General features: G+C 46.3%; 1 protein-coding gene across 1 annotated transcript; it reads left to right on the top strand.

The window, feature by feature from the left end:
- The first annotated feature begins 1351 nt into the window (after positions 1 to 1351).
- On the top strand, positions 1352 to 23784 carry CALR (calreticulin). Its single transcript, XM_068274300.1, has 9 exons — positions 1352 to 1505; positions 9060 to 9161; positions 10161 to 10364; positions 12794 to 12888; positions 15041 to 15250; positions 15462 to 15575; positions 16702 to 16845; positions 19857 to 19949; positions 22377 to 23784. Exons 1-9 carry the CDS (start codon positions 1412 to 1414, stop codon positions 22575 to 22577), a joined length of 1257 nt encoding a protein of 418 aa, XP_068130401.1. The 5' UTR covers positions 1352 to 1411; the 3' UTR covers positions 22578 to 23784.
- Positions 23785 to 24281: the final 497 nt, after the last annotated feature.

Genomic DNA, 24281 nt, shown 5'->3' with positions numbered 1-24281 from the left:
CCCTTGCTTTTTTTTTATGGTTGGAAATATAGAAATAGTGTATCTTTTCATTTTTTTCTCTTTTTTCTTTTTAAAATGCATAGAGAATAACATTATTACTAAAATAAAATATCACCCTTGAAAAGCCTAATTTGTGGCGAAAAAAACAAGCTATAGATCATTCACATGTGATGAGTAGCAATAAAGTTATCAGTGAATGAATGGGAGGAGCGCTGAAATGTAAAAGTTGTTTTGGTTTTAAGGGAAGAAAACCTGTGATCCTGAAGTGGTTAATGTATGCTTCACTGTATGTGGCACAACTGTCGGATAAGGTGTGGTAGAAATGTTACTGTTCTATTGCATAGAACCTGCTTTACAGGGAACACAATGCTCAACCCTGAACTGAGCCTGAGGCCCCATTCATATTTCCAAACGCAGATGGCTGTGCGATCGGAACGCGTACGAATGCACGCCATCTGCGTTTGCATGCGTTGCGTGGCTGTAGTGAACGGGTTAGCCGCGCGTTTCTGGAAAAAATGCGTGCAGCATGCATTCACAGATCACACTGGTACGGAACGCATGCAGTGTGAACATCACAGTGCAGTCTATGCACTTCTGATCCCGTGCGTGTCGGCCTCCTGCACGCGTTGCCAAAATCCGGACGGCAACACGTGCAATTTGAACGGGGCCTTAGACTTGCCATCTTGGAGACAGTCTGACCTAGTGTTACAACAATAACTTGATCCATACCAAGAAAATCCTTCTGCCTGTCCATTTTTCCTGCTTCCAGCATACCACCTTCAAGAACAGTTTACTTGCAGTCTAATCTATCCCTCTCATAATCTGGTGCTAATGCAACGAGATAATCAATGTTAATCACATTAGCTATAGGGTAACGTTGGGGCTGATTGGAGTATGTTATGCAGATACAGTAAAATTGTAATGAATGAAATGTGGCTGGCAGAGCAGTCATGTGTCCAGCAGACATTGGAGGATGCGCAGGGCGTGGTCACCTGACTCTTCCTATGCACCATCCACACACAGTCCAAAGACACAGCCATGCAATGGGAAGAGGCAGCAAAGGCCACACCCACAGCCGGAAGAAAATCACGTGGTAGGTTTCAGACTTACCCGGCACCACGTGACTTATCCGCAGCCTCATCCAGCAGCCAACCACCTGACGACTAGTAGGAGGCCCCTGCGTGGTGATCTCTCATTGGCCGCGATCCTGGCCAATGACAAGCAGCCATCTGTGTGCCTTGAATGGCAGAACTCGAGGGCCAATGAAGAGCAGACACCGGAGTGGGAGCGGCCAATGGCGGACGGACGAGAGGGCGGGATCGGGGAGGGCATATAATAGCGATGGGCGGCCGGCGCTGGGTGCTCAGTGGATCCTAAGCGCTGCTGGTGAAGGTGTCTCGGGGGTGTAGCCATGGCCCGTATCGTCCTCCTTGTCCTCCCGGTACTGGTGGCCCTGTGTGTCGCTGACCCTACCATCCACTTCCAGGATGAATTCAGTGATGGAGGTATGAGGGGGGGCGGGGAGGAGTGTGCAGGGTGACATCCCTAGATGGGGGTCTCTGGGGACTGCCTGGCAGACAGCTGCGCTGCTGGAGCATGGGGGCGCTGTACTAGCTGCAGATCCCAGCCTGCATGCTGCTAGGGCTTGCTGGAACATGTAGTGCTTGTGTGGCTGCATGATCTGTGCATATCAGATGCCTTTTGTGCAGCCTCCATGACTTATATCATTTATACAACTCCTATGTGTTATATTGTGCTGCATGAGGCATGAAGAGGACCAGTCTGCCTTCATAACCATAAAATGTGTTAGATCTGATATTTTTTTAAAATTCAGTGTCCTTTTTTCTTTTTACTCTACGGATATGAATTAGTGGAGGTTTTACTGGAGCTTTGCATGAGGCTGATCAGATTAATCAAAAGTATTCTGAACTTGTTCTACGGAATTGTGAAGGCTGAACTCTATGCCTGTAACACACCATGCTAATTCCTGTCAGATTCAGTTAACTTAGTAGTGTCTGAAAGCTGATTGATTTTGTACATGTGATCAGAAAAACCAATCAAATTGCATGGTGTGTAGCTGGCAATAAGCTTATCAGCAACTAAGCATTAACTTGGTGAGAACTGAACAAGGTCCTTTTCTAAGGTGGGTGGGGGCTTATTACACAATAGGTAAGGTAAATGAAGCAGTGACTTCTGTAATTGGTGATGATTAAGCCTTTTTGGGTATGAGAACTTTGAGGGGTCTATTTTAGCCTGTCAGAGGTGAGTGCAGGGACAGCCGTTGTAAAGCTTGGGACTTTGCATGGTAAGACTTTTATGCTAGAGGACGACCTTACTTGGTTATTAGTTGTTAAAGGTGTTAGAGGTCAGAAATGTTACAGGGACAGAGGCAGTGGTTTAAAAGCAAAGCTTTGCTATTCAGATGTCTAATGGAAGCTGGTAGATTTGCAGCCTGGAGCATTGGAGGAGTAGAGAAAAGGATATGTGAGTTGGGCAATCTAGCGTTTATGATAGTGAAGGTAAGTTTAGTTAGAGGTGTAAAGTGAAACCATCTCATCAGCCTCATGCAAAGTTTGGTCCCTCCCTGGGGACTCTAGCTGGTGCTAGTCATAGGGAAATTCCACTAGCGTGATTGGATGTATGGCACGCTCTCGAACTTTTAGGACTAATACACACTATGGCAGATCAACGGGTTAGATCATTAATTTCCGATAAGTCCATTGGGCTCCGATGGATAACGGGATACATTTTCAGATTACTGCACAAAATTGAACCTTATATCGATCAGGAGTATACCGGACTTGTGGGATACTAACGATTCAACACAATCTGGGAAGTTGCATCGTGTGTACCAGATGTTTATAGATGTCAGCCAATCAAAAAACTTCATACTAAAGAGCCTAGGTGCTCAACATGCGGTACGTGCACCCCAGGGGGTACTTCTGGTGGGTCCAGGGGGTACTTGGGCTTGATGAATTTTTAATAATTTATGGTTTTAGAAAACATCCTATTTAAAGACTAAAAGACAAAGACAAACACTTATATAGCGCTTTTCTCCTGGCAGACTCAAAGCGCCAGAGCTGCAGCCACTAGGGCACGCTCTATAGGCAGTAGCAGTGTTAGGGAGACTTGCCTAAGGTCTCCTGCTGAATAGGTGCTGGCTTACTGAACAGGCAGAGCCAAGATTCGAACCCTGGTCTCCAGCCCTTACCCATTACACTATCCAGCCACCCAGTGTTTCAGCTAATTAAAACAATAGCAAATGCTTGGAAACTGTTTAGAAACAATTATCAAGTACAGTACTATGTATCTGTATCAAGGGGCACTTTAGATAGTTTTTACCATATCAGGGGGTACTTGGCCAGCACAGGCTTTCAAAAGGAGTACATACCCATTACATGTTGAGAAACACTGCTATAGAGGATGCTGTGATTGGATAATCCCTATAAGGGTTTCTGCTGAGTCTCTTATGCTGGGTACACATGGTAAGTATGCAAAATCGACGGCAGAAACGATCGAAGCCCAAATCGAGCATGCCGGAAATAGTTGAATCGACCCGTGGATTGAGTCGGAAAATGCATGGTGTACCCAGCATAAAGTAGACTAGTGTCCTTTTGCTTCCTGTAGAGCAAAAATTTACGGTACTTATCCGTTAACCGGGCGCATCCGGCAGGTGGCGCTAATTACTATTCCCCCTCCAGGCCACCATGGATAGTAGGGAAAGATAGCACTCTGGTGGAGTTTTGTCGCCACCTACAGGATGCGCCCGGCTAACGGATAAGTACCAAATTTACATTAAGTAGCAGCTCATACTCACTGTGGCTAGTTGGGTTTACCAGATTAAAAGGTATTGCAGTAATGCAAGCATTATGCAGTGCTGCACAGTAAACGGGTATTGCAAGCTTGCATGCATAATTACTGCCCACTGATTAAGAGCACAGAGATGGAAGTGGTGCGGCACTTAGTACTGTATCATATGCTATCTGAACTGACAGTAATGGCTCACCAGAAGTGACATGTCATGGGTTGATGTCCGTGAGGTTGCATAACTGCTGACAATCACGGGCTATCTGCTTATGTGCAGTTCCCCAGTCATTTGCATGTACAGCATCCAAGTGACTGTCGATCTCTAATTGCTGGGTTTTTGAACAGCTGTCATCCTAGCTTAAGGCCTGGTACACGAGCAGATCTGTGGGTGGTCACTTGATTACCCAATCTTATCTGTTGGAAATGCTGAAACCTTGTACAACTCCTCCATGGGTTTTCTGACCAATGTGTATAGGTTCTGGCTCAAGGCACATTTGGCCCTGACATGTCACATGTGCAAACAATTGACCAATCAGTGTTGAGCAACATGTCCAGTTCATTGGCCATCTTTGTTCGCAGGTTGGCTCTGATTGGTCAGTAGAAAAGCTCACTTATGATCAACAATCATTATGTTAAAAACAGAAGCAGATCCCTGTTTGGCCAGACATGTTTTGCTTAGTTGTGATGGATGGGTTATGTTGTGGCTGAAAATGCTGCTACCATAGCTTTCTTTTGTTTTTGGACCTTAGTTGTGCTACATCTTCTCTTTCCCTGTTTACACATCCCCAGTGTAATCACAGGATGTGTTGAGTGTAACCTGTGAAATTGCTGGTCTCCTAGGACTTTAGCAGGGATGTTGGTAATTGCTGCTTTGGTTTTTAGTCATGTGCCAATTCATTGCTGTATCACTCAACCTTTTATAATCACTTTTAGCTAGAGAATGGTTTAGTTTTGCAGCGATCGCCAATCTAGACTAGGAAGTCTATCCCATTGGACTTGTACAAGCTTTGTATGATCCAGGGTTTGTAATGACAAAATAAGGATTTTGGATATGCAGGTCATAAAGGGACGTGATGCTAATGAACTGCTGTCACATTAGTTTATTTAACCTTTGCCATCAGGGCTGTGGAGCTGGTACAAAAATCTGACTCCTCCGTTTATAAAACCACTGGCTCCAGGTACCCAAAAGTATTCAGACTCCACAGCCTTGTTTGACATGTAGAGGAACGACCTTGACATCCTCACTTAGATGTCCAATGGAACAGACTGAACGCTTCATTCAGGTTCCCTATTGGTTACTTATGCGTGTGCTGATTTGCATGTTTGGGGGCAACTCTGGTGCCAGTAGGAAGTGTTTATTGGACGCTTGTCTGAAATGACTGAATTTAGCCGGCTTTGCACAATCCAGCATGCTGATCAGTGAGCACTGTGGCTTGCTTTCCACTATCCAGCATGCTGAGCACTGTGGTTCATTGACAGTTTGTTTGAAGTTTACATTTGCATGTTATGGCCAGATGAGATCTGTGGCTATCAGAAGGGATGTCTGATTTCCTGACAAGGAAAATCCATGTTCAGCCTTCCAAATCTGGCTGGTCACATGTGAAGTTCTGGTTCAGTCCAGGTGATATCAAGTTTTTGTGAAGTAATAAGCACCCTGTAGTCAGAATTCATGCTAAAGGTGGCCATACACTTATAGATTTGCAGCAGGTTCGACCATCAGATAGAATTCTGTCAGATGCCTGTTAAGTCCAATCTGACAGGAATCTGATATGTGCCACACACTAGGAACAGATTTCCAATAGATTTCAGAATAATCTAAATGCATTAAATGCATTATTTCACCATTAGGTCCAATGCAACTCTATGGGCCAACGATCTGCTGCCAGCAGCAGATCAACCTAGATTTTCCATCCTGTCAGATCAATTTGATCAAAATAGTCCACAAATCGATCGAATAAGGAATTTGATAGAACAGATTTCTGATCGATCAATTCTATAGGATCGACCTATGGCTGAAATCGACCAGTGTATGGGTCCCTTAAGAGCCATTTCACCCCCAAAAAATAGCAATTGCTAACGCTTTGCAGTTGTGATTTTTCTAGCGATTGCATTTTTCAATTCTCATTCTGGGAACGATAATCGCCGCATGATCGTCCCCGATCGGCAAGCCCAAGGTGTGAAACGGCCCTAATTTTTAATCTGTTAATGGTTCGAATACCCTGAACACTGCAGTTCTGAACTCGCTAGAGAAACCTACAAGTGAATGAACTACAAGTCTTAGCCTATACCTAGCTAGTTTATAGGCGTGCGGTGTTTGTCTCTATTAGCTTGTCTAGGGGAGTGGCTTGTCGCCCTGCCTTTGGTTGCTTTGGTAACCATACATCATACTGCTGTTCTAGAGACTTCCACCTTGAGCCATACGTTTGCTTTGTCATGTAGAATCGATTTGCTCTTACCTGCATGTTAACATCACCTAGTATTGAAACGGCACATCCCGTATATAAATATACAGATCACTTGCTCCGGAATATGTAGTCTGAAGATTCTATTCGGCATATAAAGCCAGCATTAGACAGCATATCCAACGCGAACATCTGACTTCCTTGTAGAAACCGGATGGACATGCTTAGCTGCGTCTGAATAGAGCTCAATGGCCCAGGTGACACAGCCCTGCTTTCTCATCCCTCAGGATGGGTGTGCCATACTCCCACATTTACATATTTCATCCTTTAAGAAAGTCTCTCACAAGGCTGACTGGTGTCTCCCCACCTAAACAAATTACCTGGTTTCTAGGGGCTAAAGGGGCGGGAACTGTATTGCTGTTGCTATAGACATTTTTTTGTTAGCCTTGCTCTTATGTTTTGCATACAGCTGCTCAGTTAACCAATCAGAATCTGTCCTGCTGCACCTATCGAATTAAATGGATTTGCAGGTTTAGTTTTCTCACTGCCGTCTGTTCTCTGTGCTGCATTTGCCGTTGGCCTGACCGGCTGAGTGACTATTTCTGAACCGATGCAGCCGTTCCTCCCAGTTCCTGATTCATCCTTCATGCAGCTGTATGAGGCTGTGTTGAATCTTCTGGAAGCTGAAGGGGGAGGGTGCTTTATTGCTTCACCCTCAGCCCCCCCCTCTCCCATCAGCACGTAGTGAAAGAGAAAGCATGGCTGCTACCTTAGTAACACTGCAGCCTCCCTGCCTGAGTAATGAACCTATTCAGGTTTGAGCTGGTTTCAATGCACATGTAATGCGCAGTTAATAATCTTATTGCTAAGCCTGAACTGAGGAATATAGAAGCTGACATATTTCTCTTTAATCAATGTAAGTTGCCTGGCTCTCCTGCTGATCTGCTGCCTCTTAATACTTTTAGTGAACAAGCATGCAGATCACATGTTTGACTGGAGTCTGACTGGATTAGCTGAATCACACCTGAAACAAGCATGCTGACACTACTGCAGCCAGAGATCAGCAGTAAGACGGACAACCAGTTTTGTTTAAAGCAGTGATGTCCAAACTTTTCAAGGCAAGGGTCGCATCACAGTTGAGTGCAAGGGAGGAAAACAAGCAACATTTTAACACCACTTTTGCTGATTGCTGTTAGGTACACTGTGCCTGTTACATTTTGCCACTGGAAATAACCCGTTTATGCAGCTAGCACAGTGGCAGGTGCTAATCAGTTACTGCTACAGTGGTCTCTGTTGACCTGCAGGTTCGCAGCCATGTCATGCAGGCTGCATGGAGGGGGGGGGGGGGGGTACAAGGAGAAGCTCAGTGGGCTGCATTTGGCATCGGGTGGGAATTTGGGCATGCCTGGTAGCAATCCTGTGAGATTTCCAATCCCACAATTTAGGTACTTTGGGAAGGGGACTCTTCTGGGTCTCCCAGAGGCTTTTCTGCTCTGCCAGGCTGTTCCAGCACTGAGAACCCTGAAGAGTGTGGAGGCGTCGCTGCACTGCGCAGTAGCACTGACTCGCTTGGGCTTCAGTGGAAAAGGCGGAGCCAGGCTTGGCTTTTCCCACCAAATTCTGAACAGGTCCATGCTACTACAAATGCACAAGCAGTTGACAAACCCTTGTCACCGGTGCTTTTTTTGGGGGGGGAATGGGGGGTTGCAGTGATGGAACAGCCCAGCCAAGTAGGAAGCCATTCGAATCTGTAATTAGAGGCTTAATGAATGCGCGTGAGCGCGGTAGACAGGGGGTTACTTACCCAGAAGTCTACCTGTGGGACGCGTTCCAAGATTTACTACCACATATCCTCCAAGCCGGAAGCAGGAAGTGCGGTAGTCTTAATGTGTCCCATAGTTCTCGTGCGAGTGTAATGAGACTCATAGAAGCCAACGGACTTCTGGGTAAGTAACCACCTGTCTCCTGTGCTCACACCTGCATTAGTTAAGCCTCATTTTAATTAAAAATTCGAATGGCTTCCTGCTCGGAAGCCCATTGCTGCAGCCAGTGGCGGATGACAGTGAGTCTCTGAAGGACCCTGAGGGGAGTACCTTTTGGGCACTTTTTTCTCCCTACAGACACCATTTAAAAGGAAATGCTTATGGCAGCCTACCCATCCCTCATTGTTCAGGTGTCCTTTAATCAATAGTTGGAAAAAATATCGTAACCGAAGTCTGGGTTCTAGTTCAGAGGACATGCATGACAACAAACTTCCTGACAAGTTTGATTTTTACTCCATTGTGGAAAAACACACTTTCTCTAAAGGCTCGTACACACGCTTGGCTTAAGTCTGCTGAGGTGGCTGATAACCACCTCAGCTGATCAGGCGTGTACAGGCTCGTGACCTCCTACCCGCAAAATCATCCACCCAGCGGATCAACTTGCCGACAGTGAGGGAGGATTTGCCATGTGACACGCCATTCTGTTGTCCCTCTCTACCTCCCCTCATAGCAATAGTTCATCAGAAACTAAACAGCTGACACATCTGTGCCCAGTGATGTCACCCAAGGGGATCGGGTCCCGATCCCCAACAAACATCCATCAAAGGTGTGAACGCACCTTGACACAAGTCCACCTCCCATAACTGAAAGTAGAATTGATTGTTGTGTGTGGCATACTTACATGCTCCATTCTCTTACCAGTAATGTCCTTCAGGCTCTTTAAACAATACCAGTGACAGACCGCTGCTCTAGAAAGGCCTCATTACACTCAAGCCAGGGGTCGGGTTTCAGACACACAAGGATTGCATTAGCTGCTCTGCATTGCTGGGATGTTTCACGCTAATGAAGATTATTCCATTATTTGTAGATGGCTGGAAAGAACGCTGGATACAGTCTAAGCACAAGCCAGACTTCGGCCAGTTTAAGCTGAGTGCGGGCAAGTTCTACGGGGACGAGAAGAAAGACTTGGGTAAGTGTTGTCCTCCTAGTGCTGTTGGCATGCAGCAGTGTTGATTAAAGCTGATTAGTTCTCCCTCACCATAGCCTCTGTACATGGTCTTCCATCTTGATTTTCCCAGTTGGTACCACTGATGGTGTGTGGTGATGTCGCACAGCCCTGGCCACCAGTGCATGCCAGGAGATGTAATTGCATTGGTGGACAGACTAAATCCGTCCACCAATGCATTGCAGTGGCCAAGACCACGTGACATCACCATTGGCACTTGGAGCAGAATCCAGATGGACTGCATACAGATGGGGAGCTGCCCCTCGAAGATTAAATGCTCACTGCCCCCCCTTCCCCAGCACCCACCACTTACAAAACTGCCTAGGAAGATGGTTTGTTTGACATGTTTTTTCTGCTGAGATCCCTTTTAATCCAGCATGGAGATGACCTGAAGCCTATGCTGACATGGGGTTAAGGTTGTTGACTGTTGTAGAATCTCTGCACAATACTTTACTGAAGTGTTGGCTTTGCAGCTGTTAATTTGGTACTTGGGTAGTTTTGGTGGTATTTCATTGGGAGTTCTGGCTATTTTAAGCCTATTTTTGCTGAAGTGAGTCAACTCCCCCCAATCCCTAGTCTTTTCCAGGGCTGTGGAGTTGGTATAAAAATAATTTGACTCCTCAGTTAATGGAACCTGAGACTCGTTAGTCTACTACTTAACCAGGACTGCACAGTTGGTACAAAAATAGACTTCCTCAGGTTATGAAACCGACTCCAGGTACCCAAAAATTGCTCCGACTCCACAGCCTGGTCTTTTCACCAATGTGCAGGAAAAGCATAAGCTTACTCTTCAACACTGACCATGCTTTCCTGTGGGCAAACCTCTCCAGCTGCGCTGGTAAAGAGCCCCTTTTCTATTTCATCAACCACTCCAGGCTAGAGCACCAGCTAGTCCATAAGAGGTTGCAGAAGTTCTTGTGCATGTCTGTTCTGATCGTTCTTGCACTCAATCTTTCTTCACAGGCCTCCAGACCAGCCAGGATGCCCATTTCTATGCCCACTCTGCCAAGTTCCCAGCTTTCTCCAACAAGGACAAGCCTCTTGTGGTGCAGTTCTCTGTGAAACATGAGCAGAACATTGACTGTGGTGGTGGCTATGTGAAGCTATTCCCCAGCACCCTGGAGCAGACTGACATGCACGGAGAGTCCCAGTACAACATCATGTTTGGTGAGTGAATGGTCTGAACATGCAAACTGCCCAATTTTCCTGGAAATTCACTGCTTTCACCATCTTTCATTAGGGACAATCTCTCTGCATCATTCAGTAGAGTTGTGGGGGGGGGGGGGGGGGGAGGGACAATCTCACTACTGCTGCAGTCAGTGAGGACTCTCACTACTGCTGCAGTCAGTGAAGATGTGGCGAGACAATACCATTGCTGCAGTAGTGTGTGTGGGGGGTGAGACAATCTCACTACTGCTGCAGTCAGTGGGGAGGACAATCTCACTACTGCTGCAGTCAGTGGGGAGGACAATCTCACTACTGCTGCAGTCAGTGGGGAGGACAATCTCACTACTGCTGCAGTCAGTGGGGAGGACAATCTCACTACTGCTGCAGTCAGTGGGGAGGACAATCTCACTACTGCTGCAGTCAGTGGGGAGGACAATCTCACTACTGCTGCAGTCAGTGGGGAGGACAATCTCACTACTGCTGCAGTCAGTGGGGAGGACAATCTCACTACTGCTGCAGTCAGTGGGGAGGACAATCTCACTACTGCTGCAGTCAGTGGGGAGGACAATCTCACTACTGCTGCAGTCAGTGGGGAGGACAATCTCACTACTGCTGCAGTCAGTGGGGAGGACAATCTCACTACTGCTGCAGTCAGTGGGGAGGACAATCTCACTACTGCTGCAGTCAGTGGGGAGGACAATCTCACTACTGCTGCAGTCAGTGGGGAGGACAATCTCACTACTGCTGCAGTCAGTGGGGAGGACAATCTCACTACTGCTGCAGTCAGTGGGGAGGACAATCTCACTACTGCTGCAGTCAGTGGGGAGGACAATCTCACTACTGCTGCAGTCAGTGGGGAGGACAATCTCACTACTGCTGCAGTCAGTGGGGAGGACAATCTCACTACTGCTGCAGTCAGTGGGGAGGAGGAGAGACAATACCACTGCTGTGTGTGTCTCTCACTACTGCTGCAGTCAGTGGGGATGTGGAGAGACAATACCACTGCTGTGTGTGTCTCTCACTACTGCTGCAGTCAGTGAAGATGTGGACAGACAATACCTCTGGTGTGTGTGTGTGTGTGTGTACAATCGCACTACTGCTGCAGTCAGTGAAGATGTGGACAGACAATACCGTGTGTGTGTGTGTGTACAATCGCACTACTGCTGCAGTCAGTGGAGATGTGGAGAGACAATCGCACTACTGCTGCAGTCAGTGGAGATGTGGAGAGACAATCGCACTACTGCTGCAGTCAGTGGAGATGTGGAGAGACAATACCACTGCTGTGTGTGTGTGTCTGTCAATCTCACTACTGCAGTCAGTGGAGATGTGGGGGATAATATCACTGCTGCAGTCAGTGGAGATGTGGAGAGACAATACCACTGCTGTGTGTGTCTCTCACTACTGCTGCAGTCAGTGAAGATGTGGACAGACAATACCTCTGTTGTGTGTGTGTGTGTACAATCGCACTACTGCTGCAGTCAGTGGAGATGTGGAGAGACAATCGCACTACTGCTGCAGTCAGTGGAGATGTGGAGAGACAATCGCACTACTGCTGCAGTCAGTGGAGATGTGGAGAGACAATCGCACTACTGCTGCAGTCAGTGGAGATGTGGAGAGACAATCGCACTACTGCTGCAGTCAGTGGAGATGTGGAGAGACAATCGCACTACTGCTGCAGTCAGTGGAGATGTGGAGAGACAATATGTGTGTGTGTTTGTGTCACTCTCACTACTGCTGCAGTCAGTGGAGATGTGGGGGATAATATCACTGCTTCAGTCAGTGAAGGTGGGTGTTTAGTATAAAAGGTGAATGGAAGGAAGGTGTGTCTGTGTGACCTGTGGCATTAGAGGACCTAAATGCTTCCACAGGAGAGAAGGGAAAACACAGAGAAACTCCCTGTTTGTATTTAGAGAGAAGTCTGTCTAAAGGTGCCCATACACTCCTCAGATTGGCAGAAGATAGATAAGAAATGCATATGATGATCTATCTGATGCGTTTTTAGAACATTTTTTACCAGGATAGAATTCCAATAATTTCAGTTTGAAATCTATTGAAATTCGATCTGATGGCATTTTTTTGCCATCAGATTTCCATTAAGGCCAATGCAAACTGATAAGCAATCTCATCAGATCGACCTAAATTTTCCACCCTGCCAGTTCGATGGAAATCCATCGAAATCGATTGAAATCGGCGATCGGTCGATTGGCCAACCGATTTGCAAACGATCGATCGGTCGGCCAGAAAATCGGCTGAGTGTATGGGCCCCTTAATTCTCCCTTATCTGCTAGCAAAGACCCACTGCAATTCCTTCCATTGTCTTGAATGAATCAGTAGTGTTCACTGATGTGAATGAGTCTTTTGGGGTCTTTTTCACCTTAATGGTCTCCAGTACTAACAGACTTCGGTCATCCCTCCTTTGTCTCTATCAGGTCCTGACATTTGTGGGCCACCAACCAAGAAGGTTCATGTTATCTTCCACTACAAGGGCAAGAACCTGCAGATCAACAAAGACATCCGCTGCAAAGTAAGTGAGGGGGCCGGACTTGGTGCCTGTATTCCTGATGGGAGGAATGGTGTTTGGGTGGGAATTGGTTAGATCCAAATGAGCAGACTTGGCTCCTGATTTTCAGATCATTGCATTAGCAAGAGGTTTTTCAAATCACTAACGCTTAGAAAAGGCTGCTAGTGGGTTTGAGGCCTAAACGATATTTGGGTGCCCGAAATGTTTGTTCCCAATTTGTGCAGCCTGTTTTCTAGTTCATGTTATACTTTCTCAGGATTCCAGATAAGCCAAGTTTGACTTATACCAGTATGTTATATTTGATGCTAAACGCTAGACTGTTTTCAGCCCAGGCAGCATGTCAAGGCCATCTCTGCCGAGAATCAAGACCAGGGTGGCACCCGGTGTTACACAGCCTACCCATTGAGACAGCAGTGATCTAGAGTGATCATGTTCTGGGTCACAGCTTAATGAAAGCAACAGCTGGTGGCCATCCATTCTACTCCTTACATTACCCATTGAAGCATCTGTTGATACAGGCGCGGTCTTTCCTCCATAGACATGTCAGTCAGATTTTGTCTTAAAGAGAATCTGTGTTAAAATCGCACAAAAGTAAACATACCAGTGCGTTAGGGGACATCTCCTATTACCCTCTGTCACAATTTCGCCGCTCCCCGCCGCATTAAGTGGTTAAAAACAGTTTTAAAAAGTTTTTTATAAACAAACAAAATGGCCAAAAAAACAGGAAGTAGGTTGATGTACAGTATGTCCACACATAGAAAATACATCCATACACAAGCAGGCTGTATACAGCCTTCCTTTTGAATCTCAAGAGATCATTTGTGTTTCTTTCCCCCTGCAGCTATCTTCCACTGAAGTGTCAGGCTGTTTCTTCCTGCAGAGTGCAGACAGCTCTGCCTGTATGTAATTCCTTAGTATGTGAAAGCCCAGCCAGCTCAGAGGAGGATTTATCCAGCTTGTAAAAGATAATAGAGCAGAGAGAAGCTGCACTAATCTAAACACACAGCAGTGTGCAGAGAGGGGCCTGGAAGGGGGAGTTTATAGCAGAACCACAACACTGAAGAACTTGGCAGCCTTCCAGACACAGGCCGACAAGTCTGACAAGAGATACATTGATTTATTAGAGACTGTGATAGTAGAAAGTGCTGCAGTAAGCCAGAACACATTAGAATAGCTTTTGGAACTTGTAGGATGATAAACAGGATGCAATTTTTGTTACGGAGTCTCTTTAACACACTGCATCTGTACAGCATTGGGGCACTACAGTGTCACCTAGTGGATCAAGACATGGATTGCAGAGAAACTGTAAAAGACCCTCTAAGCATGGAAAAAAAGTGGTGCATCCATATAAAGCTGGTGTTTTATGCCTTGTGCATGTATGTTTGATTCTGCAGTTCTCACGGTAGTCATTCATGTAATGTCAGGTTTGCTCAGTTTATAGGATTGTGAGGTCTTCCCTTAAGATTTGGGGGTAAGAAGCCAATGGGTTGCTTCTAAATGAACATCTGATTTTCAGTAATTGGTACTAATCTTTTTCATTGCTAAAGGGCTCTTTTTTTCCATCCCTCTTGCCCAGCTATCTGTGGGGCCCCAATCCTTCCTACCCCTGAAATTCCAGCTATAGCACACTGGGGTGTCTGGTAGGATATCTAGTGTTTGGGAGATTGTAGTGGCCAGGATTTATGGGAAGGTGGTGTATTGAGCGAACCAATTCGCCCAAGCTTTGATTATAGGTGGTGTGGCTGTGATGACCGGTCTTTCAAGTTTACTGACTTCAGTGGCTTGTCTATGGTGAAGAGGTTTGTTGGAGGTGGGAGTCAGGGCAGCCAAATCAGAGCCAAAGTGGCTTTGATCAGTGCTGCTGTCTTTGTGGACTTGGAGGGACAAGCTCCTGGGAGTTGAGGTGCAGCAACAACATCTTGGGGGGGGGGGGGGTGGCAGTAAGGACAAACGCAGGCCACAGTAAGGGCCCTCGAAGGTCTAATTCCAGCCCTGGCTTAGATTCTGGTGGTTTACTTAGGTCACATGACCCTCAAAGGTAAATATGGAGGAGTTATTTTGGTAATTGGGCTAAAATTTGGGTCGGCTGGTTGGAGGTTTTTAAGGTATATTGGCAAGTGAAATAAAAACATTAAGATAAGCTTATCTTCCTCAGGACGATGTTTTCTCTCATCTCTATACTTTGATTGTGCGGCCCGATAACACCTATGAGGTGAAGATTGACAACAGCAAGGTGGAATCTGGCAACCTGGAGGAGGACTGGGACTTCCTTCCACCCAAGAAAATCAAGGATCCCGAAGCTAAGAAGCCCGATGACTGGGATGAGCGCCCCAAGATTGATGACCCCGAGGACACAAAACCAGAGGTGAGCTTCTGGGAATCAAACGCTGTAAAGCACTGCGGAAGAGATCAGTGCGATATATATAACACATCACACAACTTGTCACCTCACTGATGTCCAGCAGAGGGCAGCAGCATCCACTTTCAGTAACTGCTTTCAGTATTGCAAAGTGGCAAATCACACCAAGCCAGTTTGCAGAATTTCAGAGACAGTTGCTAAGTGTGTTGTATTTCAGGACTGGGAAAAGCCAGAACACATCCCTGACCCAGATGCAGTGAAGCCAGAGGACTGGGACGAGGAAATGGATGGAGAATGGGAGCCACCAGTCATCACCAACCCAGAATACAAGGTAATCTGGCTTTTCTTTTACTACCCCTCGAGGAGAACTGGCTAAGCTACTCAGTTTATACTGCTGTCCCGACACTTGCAGCATTATTCTCCTGTCCTTTGGAGAGCTCAAAAGACCACTATTGCAGAAGATATCATCTGAAGAGCCAGGCGTATAGTTTGTTTTTTTTGCATAACTGGAGATTTGAAAGTTTGATTCTTCAGTGGATTAAATACAATTCTTTTTTTATTAGTGAAGATACGATCGTTTGCAACAAATTGTACAGTTAATGAGTACCTTTAGGCTGTTAGCGCATGGAAAACTACAATTAGACTAGAGGTAAATAGACTTGGGAGGTAAGAAAGGCTCCTAAATGTGTCAATTCACACAATTAGCGATGTGGTTAAACCAAGCGAGTTCAGTATTAATCTCCAGCCTGGAGCTGTTATCAAACAAACAGCCATTCCGAAGGTTATTAGGAGGGAGGAAAAAGCAGAGAAAAGGTGAAGGCGACCCCACGAGTCAGCTAAGTCTTACCATGGGAGTGCATGCTTTTTCCCGCGGGCAAAATGCGCTTGTCAACCCGGGCAGGTTACAGCCGAACAGAGATGGACACCGGGTCACGGGGGTGTGGTAAGCCTATGCGCATCTCCCCACACACTGAAAGGGCGTCCATTGCCGACTCGGCCCAGCACTAAGGTATCCTTTACAGCTATAGTTAATCAAGCTTCCTACTGCTAAGATATAAAGATCAGAGGCAACTGTTGCAGTTGTTGTGCTCCATGCACAACCTGCTTCAGTGCTCCGTAGCAGCTTATGTGATTGGCCATCAGTGTGGCCTGCAATCGCATGACCATTGCAATCGAACCACTGGTCAAGTTTCTTTACTTTGCTTGTGGGGGGAAGGTTAACCTAAACACAAAACCTTCTGATAATGGATCATTAGTCAGGAATACCAAATTGGATAAAATCAAACTTAATGTGCTTTTGCCATTTGCAAGGAAGTCCTTTATTTTATCGGCATGCAAAGTAGATATGCTGAATTGTACAAACTAATGCGGCCCATGATGGTCCATTCTCTGATCATGTGGTACAATTCTGGGTGTACATCCAGTTTTAATTGCATTTTTTTCTTTTCCCCCTGCAGGGAGAATGGAAACCCCGTCAGATTGACAACCCTGACTTCAAGGGAAAATGGATTCATCCAGAGATTGATAACCCTGAATACTCTTCAGATCCATCCCTGTACCTCTACAAGGACTTTGGCGCTATTGGACTTGATTTGTGGCAGGTAAGCAGGTTCCGGAAGTTTAGACACTATTTTCCCCACAATCCTTCAGGGCAAAGGTGAGACGTTGCTCCTCCCAGGAACAGGAACAGACAGCACTTCCCCTATAAAAAAGTCACATGGTTAGTCCACCCTCAGTGCTGTTTGTTCCTGCGTCCAGGCAGGTCGGCATCTCCCCTCTGGGTGAAGCCTGTGTGCTGGGCTGCAGGTGGATCCTTCTGGGTGGCTGAGACTGTGGTACTGAGGCAGTCTGGCCATGCGCCCCAGGCTGGATCTTTACTGGGGTTTGCCTACCTTTCTCTCCCGCTGCCAGGGAGAGCAAGTGTGGAAGGCGTGGGTTCCCCTTGGCGGCCTTGCGGCAGAGGAGCAGGACGGAGGTAAGCCAGCGGCCATGTGCAGCGTGGAGCGCATTGCGGCCATTAGGACGCTTGGCCGCGTCCGGATGCGTAATTTCCGGCGGGTATGCCGAATGTAGCAAATTGTAGAGCTGGTTCATTACTCCTTCTGAACCTCCGGTCCGCCCCTCATCCAATTGTGGCAGGCCGGATATGTTTTAAAAGGGAGGCTGCGCAGGCCTGTTTGCACTGTTGCTCAGAGGGAGTTTGGTCCTGCGCTGGACATGAAAGTTTGGAGACATGTCAGACGCTGAGAGGATTGAGAGCAACCAGGCCGCCCAGAAGGTGAGATAATGGCTTCTCTTTCTGGGCTAAAGGTGCTAAAGCTGTACAGAGTTAAATGCCTTGTTGGTTTTGTTTGTTTGCAGGCCAAAACTGAGGCCGCTGCTAAATCTGCTGAGGCTGCTGCTGCAGATAAGCATAGGCTCCCTCCTAATTATAAGAGATGCCCTTTGTGCAATGTTAAGCTAATGTTGCCCTATGCAAAGACTCGTGTCAGTTGTGCATAGAGAGGGTTATGAGGGAGGAGCCGGGTCACTCTGTTCAGAATACATTGAGATCCTTTAGAGAGGAGATTAATGCTTCATTGGAATCAATTAAGTTTTCATTATTGAATGCTAATCCATCTACTTCTCAGGTTGCTGTATCTGGAGTATCTGTGACTGAGGTTCTGAAGGGAAAGGTGCTTCCTCAGATCTGCGCCTTACACAGAAATCTGCAGCAATTTCAGAATTCTTGCCTTGGTTTCATGTGCATAACTCCTCTGTCTAGACATCTGCTACAATGCTGGTGTTCTCAGGCCCCAAATCGACATTTTGTAAAATGGAGTAGGATTGATATGTCAAAGGTGTGATATGTCAAAGGTGTAGCTTTTGAATTTGTTTTTTATACACTTGGGTGCAAATGAACTATACATGCCTTTGAAGAAAGCTACAGTTAAGCCTCTTGCACACTACAAGTGATTCCGATTTAGATTCCGCTTTTGAATCAGTTTTTACATCCGATTCCGATTTGCAGTTTGCTCCCTGCACACTGCAAATCTGAATCTGAATCGGATGTAAAAACTGATTAAAAAGCGGAATCGGAATCGCTTGCAGTGTGCAAGAGGCCTTAAACAGAAGCCTTATAGATGTACCATAATGACCTAGTAATATTCAGGATGCCCAATGCTACATTGTTTCATCATAGAATACCCAAGCAGCTCAGGGGTGACACAAAACCACTAGAAAAGTAGAGGACTGAGACCAAAAAGCCCTCCTACTATAAAGCTATGCTTATTGTAATTTGCCCTCTTACAACAGATATTTGCGATAATCTGCTTTAAGTGAGTTATTGTGATTATCCACAATACATCAGTACTGAATATACAAATTATCTCTTTATACCCCTGAAGCCAGGCTTGCATCCAGAACTTTGGTGTATAGCAAGCCTATAGCTTATACATTTTACAGAGCCACAACAACCCCACATGCAAGACAGCCTGTTAGATGGTCCTCCTCAGTGCATGGCAGGGATTGAAATGTCTTTATGGGATAGGGGTTTGGACACATACAAAAGAAAATCCAAGTAGCTCAGGGAGACTCAATCACTGGCCCAGGCTAGTTATGTAGCCTTCTCCTTCCAACGCGTTCTGGGAGCCCAGGTGTTTATGCTTGCTTCGGAATACAAAACAAACCTCCAGTGATGCATCTTGCCAGCAGTGAAGATATCACCACCTGTAATACATTAAAGAATTTTAGTGAAAGTTAAAAATAGAAGAGGGCTCAGGAAGTATTTGCCATGTAATTTCATATTGATCTACAATGAGCTTGCAAGTCATCTTTACTACTGGCAGACATGGAAAAAAGTTCCAACTGCCATTATCTATAGCCACACCCCCTAACGATGTGATATGCTAAATGCTTTTTTTTCCACACATGCACAGAGGGAGATACTTGTTGCTTGGCAGCTGGAAATGGCCATCATTTCCTACAATGCAATGGCTCCCACGGTGGGATGTTAGGACCTAGGTCATGACATCACACTGTGGGAGGGGTTTCATAACAATCAGCCATAAAGATGACCCTAATGTTCAGTTTGAGAAAAGGTAAAGATTTCTCGTTGGAAAGGGGATATAAGCTACTGATAGGAATGAAGTTCAATCCTGGGTTACGGTTCCTCTTTGAAGGGAAGGTCCTGACACAATAAAAATAAAATCCACTTACCTGGGGCTTCCTCCAGCCCCTGGCAGCCGACCTGTGCCCTCGTCATGGCTCCGGTCCCCTTCAGTGCAGATGCCAAAGATCGCACTGACGTAATCCGGACTGTACTGCGCAGGGGCAGAACTACTGTGCATTAATCCGGATGTCAGCGAGACTGAGCTGCTGGCGCAGTGGGCATCTTTGGCTGGAGGGGACCCCCGTGCCACTGGCGGGGAGTAAAGCTGCGAGGGCACAGGAAGTCTGGCAGGGGCTGGAGGAAGCCCCAGGTAAGTGGATTTTTTATTAAGGTGCTGGGATGTGTCCTTTAAGAATGTAATTCTGGTTGAGTTTTAACAATGGGCAAACAAGGTTTGAAATGGTGTAAAATAAAGGCCATTTTTCATTCAGTAAAGTTTAATGATCCTCTTGTCTCTTCCAGGTGAAATCTGGCACCATCTTTGACAACTTCCTGATTACAGATGATGAGAAATTTGCGGAGGAGCACGCCACTAAGACATGGGGAGCCACAAAGGTGCGTACAGGAACTAACCTCACTGAGCTCGTCTGTTCACATGTGAAGACGGCCTGTTACTGCGCCACTCTGTTACCCTGAGCACAACAATGCTCGAACATACTCGGCGAGATGCTAATTCCAGCTTGCATGCAAATTGTGCCGCTTGGAATTGGGGTCATCAAATGAACTGCCTGATGAATTTGGCAAAATTCCAAGCTGTATAGTCTGCATTAAATATGCATGCAAGCCGGAATTGCTTCTCCCTGACGCCTCTTCGCAAGTGTCAATCATGTTGTACTTGTTATATTTAGACTGTACAGTTCAGGGATTGTGTTGTCAGAAATTAACTGTTAAAGGACAACTTAAAGTGAGAATATGCCATATTTCATTTTAAACCATACCAGTTGCCTGGCAGCCCTGCTGATCTATTTGGCTGCAGTAGTGTCTGAATTACACCAGAAACAAGCATGCAGGTAATCTAGTCAGATCTGACAAAATGTCAAACTCCTAATCTGCTCTGTGCTAGTTCGGGGCTTTGGCTAATGCTAGGCATACACGGGTCGATCCGGCGGCCGATTAGCTGCCGGATCGACTCGTGTGCGCGCAGATCGATTCCTGCTTGTCAGCGTCGGCGCTTCTTATCACCCGCTCGATTCGCCGCTATTGTCCACCTGCGGGAATCGAGCTCGGAATCGATCCCCCGCGGTGATCGGACACGTCGGATATTATCAATCGAGCCATCAGCGGCTCGAATGATAAGGGGGGCCGGGCATCGAGCAGTGTAGGCCCAGCATTAAAGTATTAGAGACAAAGGATCAGCAGGGCAGCCAGGCAATATGCTTTGGTAAAAGGAAATGTGTGCCTCCATATCCTCAGATCAGTTGTCCTATAAGTCTTAAAGTGAACCTAAAGCCGATAAAGAGATTGACTCACCTGGGGCTTCCCTCAGCCCCCTGCTACCGATCGGTGCCCTCGCAGCTCCGCTCTGACGCTCCAGGACCCACCGGCGAGCACTTCCGGTTTCGCCGTCATCGGCCGACAGGCATGGGAACGCGAGTGATTGTTCGCGTTCCCAGCCTGTATATCGCCCCCTATGCTGCTATTGCGACCTCCAGGCCGCAATAGCAGCATAGGGGGTGATATACAGGCTGGGAACGCGAACAATCACTCGCGTTCCCATGCCTGTCGGCTGATCACGGCGAAACCGGGAGTCGTGGCCGGTGGGTCCAGAAGCATCGGACCGGAGCTGCGAGGGCACCGATCGGCAGCAGGGGGCTGAGGGAAGCCCCAGGTGAGTTAAGATCATTTTTTTTTTTTTTTTGATCGGCTTTAGGTTCACTTTAAGGTGATAAGCGTTCTGACTGAGCACAATGGCTACATCTTTAGTGCACAGGTGTGGAACTCCAGGCCTGGAGGGCCAGATCCATGCCAGTATTTGGGATGGATTGAGAAATGGATGAATGTTTTTCCCTAATGAACCACACCTTTCCTGATTCAGATGCATCAATTTGAGCTGTGTCAAAAATGTGAGGCCCTCGTAGGACCGGTTTGACATGGCTGCTTTAGTTGCTCCCTGAAGTGGATCTTAACTCAAGTGGGCCTGGAATTTGAGGAATGACCAGTTCTGCAGTTTCGATACAGTAGTAAAAACTAAGTTCAAACCTACTTTCCTACCATTAAAAATGTAATCCATAGGGGACCATTCACACTAGAAATCGCTAAATGCGAACGCTGGAGTTTTCCAGTTTGGTTTTTTTTTTTTGCTGTACAGAAAGCGGTTTCAGCGATTAGTTTTGCGATTTCTAGTTCAGTAAGCTTTGTCTAACACTTCCATAAACAGTAAATGACATTGCACAGGAAGATTTTTTTTTTTTGGGTAAACTGCACGGTTTGGTGGGTAAAAGCCCTGCCTCACACGCATCTGTCAGTGGCAGATCTCTGCCTCTCCCCCTCCCCTCTCAGCGAAGGAAGACAGAGGGGCGGGGGAGAGGTGGAGATCTGCGGCTGACAGACACGTGTGAGGCAGAGCTGCGGCTCATAGCTCTGCCTCACACGGAAGCGCTGCCCGGATTGCCCCCCAGGGAGTTTGGGGGGATTTAGATAGCGTACTGCGGCGGGGATGTGGTGGTTTAGTTAGGGAAAGTATTAAACAGATTTATGAAATAAAAAAACGTTTTTAGAGACGAGAGTCTCTTGAAAACTTAGATTTAAACATAAAATAAAACTGGAATATTTTCCAGTCCTTTTTAGGAGAAGGAAGATGGATACAATCGTTTGTTTTTAGCTTATTTTCGCCATGTGTGTCCTTTAAACTTTGATAGTGTTCATGTAATTGTGAGATGACCACAGATCCTCCAGATGTGGTAATGCAAGGAGAGAACTCTAGTAGGCGCTATGCACCGTGTGCTGCTGATCTACAATAACGCTTCCTGTTTTTTACTCCAGGATGCAGAGAAAACGATGAAGGATCAGCAGGATGAAGAGGAACGAAAGAAGCAGGAGGAAGAGGACAAGAAGAGGAAAGAGGATGAGCCAGCTGAAGAGCCTGAGGAGGAGGATGACGATGACGACGATGAAGAGGATGAAAAGAAGGAAGAAGAGGAGGAAGATGAGGAAAGTGAGGCGCCTCACAAAGACGAGCTTTAAAGATGGTCTTTCTAATCTCTCCCAGCCAGCGCTCTCCCCTTCCCTGGGCGTTCGTGTCTTAGATAGGAGAGGGGAAATGGGATTGTTCTGTCTCTATGAGACTCTAAATTTATATATATTTTTTACAATTTTTGTTTTAACCCTGTATCGGAAGATAATCTGTCAATCTTCCCTTTTCCCTCCACCCATCTCCTCTCTCCTTGGTTCCTTCCACACTTTTGTTTCCTTCTCCTGATCTTAGACTCCTCCCCCAGTTCTGTTGCAGTAAGTGACTGCAGTACCACTTGGCCCCTATTGTCTGCAGGAGAGCCGAGATTAATTTAAGTTGTGACCCCATCTCTGAAACCACTCCCATCTTCCTCTTTCTCTCCCGTCCGTGGGGCTTGTGAGGTGCATTGACCAAATGTCACAACACCTGGTCAAACTTTGCCAAACACTGTCGCATTCCACCATCCCTCATTCACATCGCAGTATCCAATCGCAATCAGTGTTCTGTCCAAATTGAAGTAGTTTGTAGGGGAGTCAAGCTTTAATGGCAGAAGTTGCCTCTGTTCTGAAGTGAGCGGAGTTCAGGGACGGACCTCAAGGCGGCCATTTTGTCTTGTTCCTGTATCATAAGACTGGAGATCACCAGCTCAAAACGAGTGTTTAGGTGGTCATACCTCATGTGATCAGTTCCAGGCTAAACTGACCCTGCATAGAATGGCTTCTTCCACTCTGCAGTTGCAGCCTCAGGTAGACTTGGCTGTAATTGTCCTTTGTGATGGTCATGTTTAGGAAGACTTGTGGAGAAGCATGTGATCAGTTTGGGCAGGTGATAGATATGCAAGTCTTTGATTGGCTAGTCATGATCGTGTCCTGAAGCAGGATGTTATCACAGCGAATCAGAGCTTTGCAAATCTATCAGCTGATCAAACCACATGCTTCTCCATTAGTTCTACACATGACTATTACTATGCTAGATGTGTCACCCATGTAAAGACATCTGACCTCAAGTGTTAAATGAACTTGCCAACACATGCCCCTCATTATACCCTGTGATGTGGTGAAATCTGCCACCACGGTCCACCCTGCTTCAAAGCTGTAAGCTTTCTAATTTATATTGATGCAGGGCTCATTGCCAGATTGTATGTATGGGTTATGTTTTGGAATGTACAGACGTCAAGTTAAATTTCTAATTAAAAGAAAACATTTTTGTGTCCAAAAACCTTGTCTGGTTCTTTTTTTCATTAAAGTGGACCTGAACTCAGAACTTCCTCTCCTCTCATAGATATGCAACAGCATAACAACCTTCAAAGAAAAACATTTTTTGTTACAGCTGATACAAGTCCTGCAATAAATCTGCTTCCATGAAAGCAGGAAGTTGACACTGCAGACACAGTTAACATTCTGTTTACAAATTAGCTGCTCTGTGATGCAAAGAATATTCCTGAGCTGACACAACGGAGCTCAAATCAGTGTGATTGGTCAGATGAGGGGAGAATTAGACAGGTGCTAAACTTTCTAAATCATACAGGGTACATTTCTGATTTACTTCTGTCCTTTGCAAAAGTTCAGGTCCACTTCAAGTAGGCAAACTTATAGGTGCCTGTACAAATGTGATCCTGCATCTGCTCACACAGCAAGTGATAGTTACTGGGGAAGGTCATTGAGGTGCAAGTACTTGAATTATGCAGGTTTATGCAAATGCATGTAGCTTGAAAG

The sequence above is a fragment of the Hyperolius riggenbachi genome, chromosome 3, assembly GCF_040937935.1.
Source record: "Hyperolius riggenbachi isolate aHypRig1 chromosome 3, aHypRig1.pri, whole genome shotgun sequence".
Taxonomy (NCBI): domain Eukaryota; kingdom Metazoa; phylum Chordata; class Amphibia; order Anura; family Hyperoliidae; genus Hyperolius; species Hyperolius riggenbachi.
Note: the sequence above shows the minus strand (reverse complement) of the source record. Positions and strands in the feature narration are given on the sequence as shown.